This window comes from Priapulus caudatus, unplaced genomic scaffold (assembly GCF_000485595.1).
Source record: "Priapulus caudatus unplaced genomic scaffold, Priapulus_caudatus-5.0.1 Scaffold1350, whole genome shotgun sequence".
Lineage (NCBI taxonomy): Eukaryota > Metazoa > Priapulida > Priapulimorpha > Priapulimorphida > Priapulidae > Priapulus > Priapulus caudatus.
The window spans coordinates 20,722-30,162 of NW_014578411.1; the positions used below are offsets into that span (position 1 = coordinate 20,722).

General features: G+C 45.6%; 2 protein-coding genes across 2 annotated transcripts in view; both read right to left on the bottom strand.

Annotated features, from left to right (window-relative positions):
* The window catches only part of LOC106816325 (DNA damage-regulated autophagy modulator protein 2-like), a 9,522-nt gene extending 4,250 nt beyond the window's left edge, over positions 1–5,272 (bottom strand). Inside the window, exons 1-5 of the mRNA XM_014820906.1 lie at positions 5,071–5,272; positions 3,998–4,107; positions 2,164–2,217; positions 1,381–1,448; positions 589–731 (exon numbers count right to left, since the gene is read on the bottom strand). Coding sequence (XP_014676392.1) covers positions 589–731; positions 1,381–1,448; positions 2,164–2,217; positions 3,998–4,065 — 333 coding nt within the window. The 5' untranslated portion in view covers positions 4,066–4,107; positions 5,071–5,272. The remainder of the gene's footprint in view (positions 1–588; positions 732–1,380; positions 1,449–2,163; positions 2,218–3,997; positions 4,108–5,070) is intronic.
* Positions 5,273–6,734: 1,462 nt separating this feature from the next.
* Positions 6,735–9,102, bottom strand: LOC106816326 (RNA polymerase I-specific transcription initiation factor RRN3-like). The gene is made up of 2 exons (XM_014820907.1): positions 8,607–9,102; positions 6,735–8,244 (listed from the first exon to the last, which is right to left on the bottom strand). The coding sequence occupies exons 1-2, from the start codon at positions 9,100–9,102 to the stop codon at positions 7,229–7,231; spliced, it is 1,512 nt and encodes a 503-aa protein (XP_014676393.1). The 3' UTR covers positions 6,735–7,228.
* Positions 9,103–9,441: the final 339 nt, after the last annotated feature.

A 9,441-nucleotide genomic window follows, 5' to 3' on the forward strand; every position in this document is an offset into this window, starting at 1 on the left:
ATCAAAATCTTTTTCTCTCCCAGCGTGAAAAAAAACAATTTTTTTGGTTCTTTTAAAAAAAGTAAAAAAAATGGTAGGTCAGCGCTGAAACAAAAAAGTTTTCCACAGTCTGTCCATTAGGCAGTGTCCTCAGAAAATGTCCTGATATCTGATGCTTTCCCCCATGCCTTGACCTGTGACCTCATATTTCGCCTGGTGATGGATTTCCTGCCGCATTCACACCTATAAACCGAATCATAGAGCATAGGTCGAGCCATTAAGATTTGTGCCGCAATTCCGTATTTCCTTCTATAACATTAAATTTAAGGGGGAAATGATTCCCCCTCCGTTTAGCACATGCTTGATCAGAGAGAGAGAGAGAGAGGGAAGAAGATAAACTGACACTGTCACTGTATAGAAAAGGGATGGCAATATGTTTAGGCCTGTCCATGTTTTCAGGGCAAGCTATTCACCGATGACTACACTTCACACTCCTGGCAAATCCTCCATATGCTAATACACTCCATATGTCATATGCTCCATATCCTTAATATATCCTCCATATGTCGCTATATCATGGTTAAACACACTTCACCAAACGAATCTCACCTGAAAGTTTGCGACCAAGCTGACTCCCAACGCCGCAACAACGCCCAGCACGAGCGATATCTTGTTGAGGCGAAGGAGAGCACGTGGACCCTCTCTGTGGTACTCTATCGTTTGCCGATATCGCACGTACACCGACAGCCCAACTGCAAACGGAAACCATCGTAAAACCAGTGCATGTTGCTGACGCTGAGAGAGTCTATGTCCCCCAGGGTACTGCCGGAACGTACCCTGGTACTATCTAATATGCCGGACCGTACCGCGCCTACTCCACTAACGAGTCTAGGGAGTCGCCTACGCCTACTCCATAACCCTAAACCTAACCATATCAAATAGTTACCAGGGTACGTTCCGATATACCGGACCGTACCCAGGGTACGTTCCGGCAGTATCCTGGGGGACATAGACCTTATGAGCGTCGCTGACCGTAACTACTAGAATTGCCATGTACAGTCAAACCAGTACATGAGGGCCAGCTCGGAAAAGTGACAAATAAGGCTTTTCTAGACAGGAGTCTGTTCTAAAGCGTTGGCTGCTAAGTTATACTAAGACAAGTTTGACTGTAGGTAGCTTTGAGGGGGGTTATCCACGAGGATACATCTGAAACATTTCTCGTTTAATTTCTTCACGTCTTCTGCGCTTATAGTACTATTGTGTTATCCTTAGTACTTATATATTATATTATGTAATAGTTATAAGTACTGTACAGAATAGATTACGTATGTCATGTTATCAGGAGTCTATCAATATTACAGACTCCTGTTGTTATGTATGTATGATCAAACGAATACTCACTCAGTACGGCACTAATGTTGAGTAGTTGACCGAAGATGCAGCTCTCCGGAGGTTCTGTCCCAGTGTCACTAGATTAATATGTGCACACATGGTGATGATTATTAAATTTTGGGCAGGTATCACGAGCACCTGAGAGCTGGGGGGTGGTATTATATCAATCATTGCACGGCCTCATCATTTCTTACCCTCAAAAAGAGGGAGTCCGCAGCAAAATGAGGGAGTCCGCAGTCTGAGGTTCAAAATTAAAGATATTAACAATAACACATGTGCTTATCTTTAAGATTCATGCGGTTGCACGTCTGCCAAATTTTCTTTGGACATTAGCTGAAAAAATACGGTAATTCCACGAGGCCGTGCTCCGGAACGAACTAGTTAGTATGGCAGAATTTTCAGGGAGTCACACGAACTCCTGCATATGTCAAATCAGGGAGTCCGACAGTAAATCAGGGAGTATTTGACTCCGGACTCCCGTTAATTTTGCATCCTGTTGTATAGGTAATATCATGAACACACATCTATACAATATACGTATTGTTTTGCATGCTCATGGTATTACCAGAACATGGAATGGTGACTACACCATGTATGTATAAACACCTAGTTCATGAACACACACATATATATATAACGTATATATGTCTATGTATAACGTGATGTATACATAATATGATGTATACACGTAGTCACGTTGCGTAAATAGCAAAGAAAGAAATGAATGTCGCATCGTCGTTGATGAATTAGGAATTGCGTGCTTCCAATGCGTCGATATAATATAAAAGTTACCTGATGTATGGAAATGCAGGTTCCACATCTCCCCGTGCTATCGCTATAACATACCTGTGAAATAACCATAAAAATTAAACCAACCCAAGTGTCGCGAATGTGTGAGCGAGTTTATACTCTATGGAGTCCGGCTAGAGTTATGGGAGTTCATTTAGACATGTGCAGTGCAGTAAGCACGCGGGGAAAAGGAAATGAAAGTGTCAATGACACTGTAGCTCACCTTGGGTGTGATAGAAGAGGGAGGGGGATATATAAAGCAAACAGTTATATATGCGAAACCTCCCATTATAATATTAGCATATATCCCATATATATACACCCGTAATGCATATACAGGCCGTAGCCAGGGGGGGTCGGGCTCCGGTTTCCGGGCGTTCGAACGAACCCCATCCCCCCCCCGCGAGAGTCCGAGACACCCCCTTGCTCGTGCCAGAAAACGCATCTGAAGGGGTGTAATTTTTAAAAAACTTGTTCGGTGGAGGGGCCCCCAGACCCCCCCCTTTGGCATGCTCGCCAACTTTGGGTTACAGTTAGCCCCCCCCCCCCCTTGGTAAGTCCTGATACACGCCCCTTGCCGAGCAAATTGCCAACATTGAACAAACGGAAAACCCCCCCAATATAAAGGCTGGCTAGGGCCTGTGATATATGGCATTTAAAGTTTTTGATGCCCAAAATAAATGTTTCAGATCTGAAATTAGCTGAATCTTGACGAGAGATGGTGCCTACGCCTAAATGATCCGCCATTTTGGTGTTTCGAATATCGCGCAAATAAAACAACTAAAATATTCCCAGTCAAATTACTGGTAACGAAGAGATCTGAACACACACTTACACGTATTATAGGTAATGATTGTAGCAAAGCTTAAGATGTCGACCAGTTAGATGAAATAAACGTAATAGGACGTTGTCATCTCTCCCATAGGCAGTAAACAACTGTTCTTGGGGCTTAGCCTTACACATATCAGCATACCAAATTTAACAAAAATCGTAAGGAATTTAGATGGCCATTTCCATTTTTGCCAACAAGTGGGCGTAGCTCGAAAGTAGGTCAACTGGCACGCCATAAAATAGGACGTTCACATCTCTCCCATAGGAGTAACAACTGTATGCAATTTGAAACATGTGGGTCAAACGGTTCTTGAGTTATCGTTGACCGTAGGCAGACACTGAAATGCATAGTGAAATTGCCAAAATCTACCTAATTTGCATAATTTAAAAAAAATATCAAAACCCGTTTGATATGTTTTGGGGCCAGTCCTTATTCATTCACATACTAGAAATGAACAAAATCCGTTGAACCTGAATTGACTTATAGCCATTTCCATTTTTGCCAAAAAGTGGACGTGGCTCGAAAGTAGGTCGACTCGCGTGCTCCAAAATAGGACGTTCAAACCTCTCCCATAGGAGTAACAACTAAATGCAATTTGAAACATGTGGGTCAAACGGTTCTTGAGTTATTGTTGACCGTAGCCAAATGTTGACGGACGAACCGACGGACGACACGCCATGGCAATAGCTCATCTTGACGATGTCAAAGCGAGCTAAAAATGGAGTTTGTAAGTGAACGGAGAGAAAAGTAAGCAATACAAACCATGCATGGACTATTTCATGAAAAAATTAGTTGTGTTAAATTCGTATATATGTCAGTATGTCTTCGACGAAACAGTATGCATTCCACTATATATACCAAGCCCCACTACCTCTTGTTGCTTTGGAAGTTGTTCTTCTACCTTTAAGTCTGACACTCAAGTATGTTCGTGGTAATTAAATGTCATAGTGTTCGAAGTACAAAATCAAATACAAATGTACTATATTATTATTTACATGTACTCACGAGATTATAAAGGTGAATGGTACCAGAATGGAGACAGACAGCGGCAGCAAGTATAGGTATCCCATCATGCTCGGCTTAGCTGTGGTTTAGCTGCCTACCTCATATAAGATCTAGACAACAAAAGATGACAGTTTAAACACAATTAAGAGTATACAGAGTAACACTATATCCCTCTCCCTTGATTTCACTATCTAAAGGTCTTTGCTCCCCCTTCCCACTTTTCATCGACGTGGATATTCGTCCGAGCGTCGGACACCTGTTCCTATGCGCTATTCGTCCAAGCAGTTGTTGCGCATGCGCTGTTCATGTTGCATGCCGCAGGCGCACGGCACGAGTGCCTTAGGTAGAAAGTGAGAACGGGGGGTCTTGGGGGGACCCCCCAGACAATTTTTAAATCTAGACGCTCTAAAATGCTATTTACCCTTTTTGCCCTTGCGTTTTGCTACGGCAGCCCTACGGCTGTGACGCTCCTGCATACATGCGTTGCGTATGTGGTTATACACCATAGATAGTGTTTGGTACTATCACTCGTGTGTATATATACGAAACCGAGCGTATAATAAGAGAACTGAGTCGTTTTATAGTTAGTATTAATAGGGTTAGGGCTGGGGTTAGGGCTGGTGTTAGGATTAGGGTTAGAGAGTAGGATCCTCCCTATTTTAGCATTATATTACATTTATGTATTATACAACATGAACAGCGCAGGGGATTAATTGGTAATTTGTGCATTGAATGTAGGAGTGTGTGTATTTGTCCGTTATTGTGGTCAAGTTGGAGTCTGGGAGAGAGAAAACACGTGAGAAAGAGAGAGAGAGAGAGAGAGAGAGAGAGAGAGAGAGAGAGAGAGAGAGAGAGAGAGAGAGAGAGAGAGGAAGAAAATAAGAGTGAAACAGAGAGGGGGCGAGAATGAAAGAGAAACGCAGAGAGAGGGTGGGGGATCGAGAAAGAAGTAGAGAGAGGGATCGGTGCCCTAATAATGAACTGAAACTGCTTTCACGTTTTTACCAGCAGATATACTTTCCCTCACTCACCGTTGGCCACCTCTCCCCCACCTCTCCTTACCTTGGCCTTACCTCAGACACCACCTTTCCGGCGACAATGACACTGATCGAGCCACTCTCACGTAGAAAATGAAGACGCGTCCAACGTGCAATTTCTAGCGGCTTATTTTTATCGTTGTTTACGTACGCTTATGTACTCATTAGATTATAATAATCTCTCTCGCTCTCTCTATCTCTGGCCACACTATGTAACTTCAGGCCACACTTTCTAAAAGATGTTTACACATACGTGCCGCCATCTAGTAGTGACAAAAATAGTAGTGATACCTGTAATTATTTTTCTTTTACTACCCAATACACTGTACATGCACAAATCTTCCCTGTATCCCTTGTCACTCACCGGCAATGATGTTAGGTGTTGGATTGTCTTCATCGATTAATAGTCAAGATTAATAAACGAAATCAAATAGAAACTGATGAAATCAGATGACAGCAGACTTACTAACACAGTACACAAAATGGTTCGAAAACAACTTTAGTTTTACTCAAACGTATTTCACAAGATATACAGAGCATTAAACAAACCCTGTGACATACGGAAATGCCCGCTACGTACGGCACAATGTATCTCAATTTTATTTTAAAGTGACCCCACTAACAGACATTATCATGAATTAAGCTTCCTCGATTGCGAAATTTCATTTTTTAGGCAGCATAATTGTTGCTGTGGTTTAAATAACTAATATACAGTACTCGACGATAATTGATAAATACTAGATCATAACCGACTGCAACGAACGAACGTGAACGCACGTAACATGAACACATGACAGGGCTGCCAACTCTCACGCATTGACCGTGAGACACACGCATTGACCGTGAGACACACGCATTGACCGTGAGACACACGCATTGACCGTGAGACACACGCATTTTGACCAAATCTCACGCTCTCACGCTGATCTTACAATATCTCACGCACAGCAAATAAATGCTGAGATATCTCACGCATGAATATCTATTTCTTCATGAATAAAACGCTGAAATATCTCACGCACAGCAAAAAAATCTTACAATATCTGAAAACAGTCACTTTAGTATGCACCAAATTGCACAAATTGGTGCATTCCCCCCCCCCCCCCCCCCCCGCTCGGTCGCTTCGCTCCCTGGCATCTCACTCTCACCTATCACCCAATGTTGACAGCCCTGACATGATCATAGCACAAAGCTGTGTAGAAAATCACGGGGTGATAGTCCATTAGAAGTGTTCCCAACTTAAATGTCATTAAAGTGATTACGTCACCGTAAATATTAAAAAATAAAAAAAATATTTCCACTTTTTCGCAAAATATAAGTAATTCTGTTCACTTTTTATGGTTAAATTTCTGCATTATACTTCTTATTTTACTATATTGTTCGATGTGAACATACACTCGTGACTCATACATAGCCCGTAGCAAGCAATTAATGTCAGGAACACAATATCAAATCGTCCAGGTTTTTTGGATTTTTAACTAGTTGAGAAACAATCTTATCAGGTAAGAATTTGACGATACGTTTAGTACTTACTTTTAATGTAAAAAAATGACAACAAAAATTTTACACATTTTACCATAGAAAATTCGTGACGTAGTCAATTTAATGGTCATAATAATATATATATATATATATACATATATATATGGTCATGGTCATATATTAGTTTGTGGTTTAATGTCATTTAGGTTAGAGTTAGGGTTAGGATTATCAAACATTAATCATTAATGATATCAAAGTTGGGAACACTCCTAATGGAGCGTTAGCCAAATCACGTTCCACCTAAGGCTTTTGTTGTAACCACGTTATCGTAACGCGATACACAAAAGACACAAAGAATGGAGTAGAAAGAATTGATTACACTGCGGCGCGCCGCTGTGGATGGAAAGGAAATACTACACGTGACGATATAAATAGAGTACAATTGTGTTTCAAGTATCTGAGGTGGGAGGGGAAGTGGCAGGAGCACCGCTGAGTTTATAAATTATAGTATAGTTATATTATAGTTTATATCAATACACATCTTCCAATTCACCTCACACGCCAAAGCATATTCGTCGATCGATTTGCGAGGCGGTATTCGCCTGATGCCTCTTCTCCTCAGCGACGTCAGCGCTTCGCGTGCTCCCGTCACAACGACATCAGCAGTCCGCCTGCACGCGTCTCTGTGAAGTCATCGCTTTGCGCGCTCGCGTCACAACGACATCGCCATGTCGCAGAGCAGCGGCGGCGACAACGCGAGGTGCGCTCGCTTGAATCCCGGCGACGACCCGTAGTGCAGGAAGTCGTCCTCCTCCTCTCCCTCCTCCCCGTCCTCCTCCTCCATCTTTTTCCTCCCCTTCTCCGCGTCGGGCTTGCTCAGCTTGAACTCCCTGTAGAGTGTCGGCGTGGCGACGAAGCGGCGCGACTTCGGGAGGACGTACGGCTCGAAGGGGAAGAACGACGCGAGAGCGTCGGCGAGGGACGCACGAGAGTCGCGCGCGACCGGGATCGTGTTTCTCGCGTTGTGTTCGACGACCGTGTAGCAGTATGCGATCTGCAGCGCGCGCGTAACTGACGCGAACTGTAGGACGACGGCCGCCGGGCAGACGGCGAGCGGGTTCAGCTGGCACGTGACGACGCGCTGCAGGTTCAGCGATCGCAGCCACGCGTGCCCGCCGGGCGATCGCGCCAGCTCCTCGTGCCGGAACGCGACGACATAAAACAGCGCCTGGCACGCGGCGTAGAACGCGAGGTGGGCCGCGCGGTCTGGCCGCGCGAGCGCGTCGACGCCGCCGTCGATGTACCGGTGGATCCACGCCGCCATCGCCGTGAGGACGGTACGTACGGTCGCCGCGGCGACGTAGCGGGCGCGCACGAGCAGCGAGGCGGCGTACGCGGCGCAGTTCTGCCGCGCGACGGCCGACGCGTTCACGTCGAGGAAGCCCTTCCAGAGAAGGTCGAGGAAAGCGTCGGCGAGCGTCGGACGGAAGCTGCAGATGTAGAAGGCGAGGTACTGTACGTGCGACGACTCGTGCGTCGGGAGAACGACGCGCCGGAAAGCCGCCGCCAGCTCGCGGTACAGCGACGAAGCCGCTTTCCAGTTCAGCGTCTCTTCGTCGCCGTTGTGCTGCCAGCAAGTGGCGTGGATGTAGGCAAACATGACGTACATGAGGTCGTCGAGACAAGCGAACAGCTGGCCCTTGTCCGACGTCTGCAGCTTCGTGTCGGCTGAAATTGCCGAGAGAATGAGCGTGAGATTATGAATACTAAGAGGACGGGTGGAGGAGGAGTAGGGGGAGAAGGAGGAGGCAAAGAAGACGATCAATAACAAGAATAACAGTAACAGCAACAACAAAGACGAAAAAGAAGGAGAAAGGGAGAAACAAAGATGACCAACAACAACAACAACAACAATAAAAACAACAACAAAACAACACCACCAACAAGATAAAAAAAGAACAAGAAGATAAAGGACGAAGAGTCAGAGGAAAAAAGGAGGAGAAGAAGCCTAGAACAATAATGCAAAGAAGACGATCAATAACAAGAACAACAACAACAGCAGCAGCTGCACGCAGCAACATCGCACCCACCCACATGAAGCTCTTCCATCTCGAATATCTGATCGTCGTCGTCGTCAGGCGTCGTCATGGCGACGCTCCTCGCCCGCATCTCGTCGACGTCGCGCCGCGTCAGCAGCGCGTCGATCTGCAGCATCCGCGCGACGACGATGGCGACGACGTCGCCGCGCAGAGCGGGGAGGTACGTCGTCACGTGGAGCGCGTTCTGAAGGAAGCACGTCTGCGTGTGCGGCGCGCGCGTCCGGTGCGGGTAGAGCGCGCTCAGCTGCCCGAGGATCACGGCGGGAGCGAGCGGGACGATGCGCACGACCGCGCGCCGGAGCGCGTGCGCGCAGAAGCGCGTGCCACCTCGTGTGTCGCGATGTCGCCAGGGGGCACCACGGGAGCAAACGAGGCGACGAAGCTCGCAACGCACAGCTGCAGGTGGTAGCTGTGCGCGGAGACGAGGTGCACGACGTAGCCGCTGTGCGGAAAGATGAGACTTGACTACAAGAGTCGACGAATACATCAAGAGAATCCGACTTTGATTGAGATGCTTTATTAACGTATCAACCGTATCAACGGTAGCTAGCATTCAATTCTGCAAAAACCAAATACTTACATGTCTTTAATATATGAGCGTGCTAACAATTCTCATATTCATAGACACCATAAATTACCTTATCGAAATTATGCAAATTGCTAATTATGCCTGAATCATAGTAGATGCTAACTTACTGTTCCGCCGGATCTCTTAAACACCAGCTCCGTGAACAGAACAGCCTTACAACCTGAACAACAAATGTTAAAGTGATTACGTCACCGTAAATAGTAAAAAATAAAAAATATATTTCCACTTTTTCACAAA

Bases quoted from the DNA above. Each gene is read 5' to 3' on its own strand.
- LOC106816326 (XM_014820907.1), bottom strand. From the start codon at position 9,102: ATGTATTCGTCGACTCTTGTAGTCAAGTCTCATCTTTCCGCACAGCGG. The intron at 8,245-8,606 runs GTGGGTGCGATG...CGGCAATTTCAG, and splicing joins GATGGAAGAGCTTCATGTGG to CCGACACGAAGCTGCAGACG.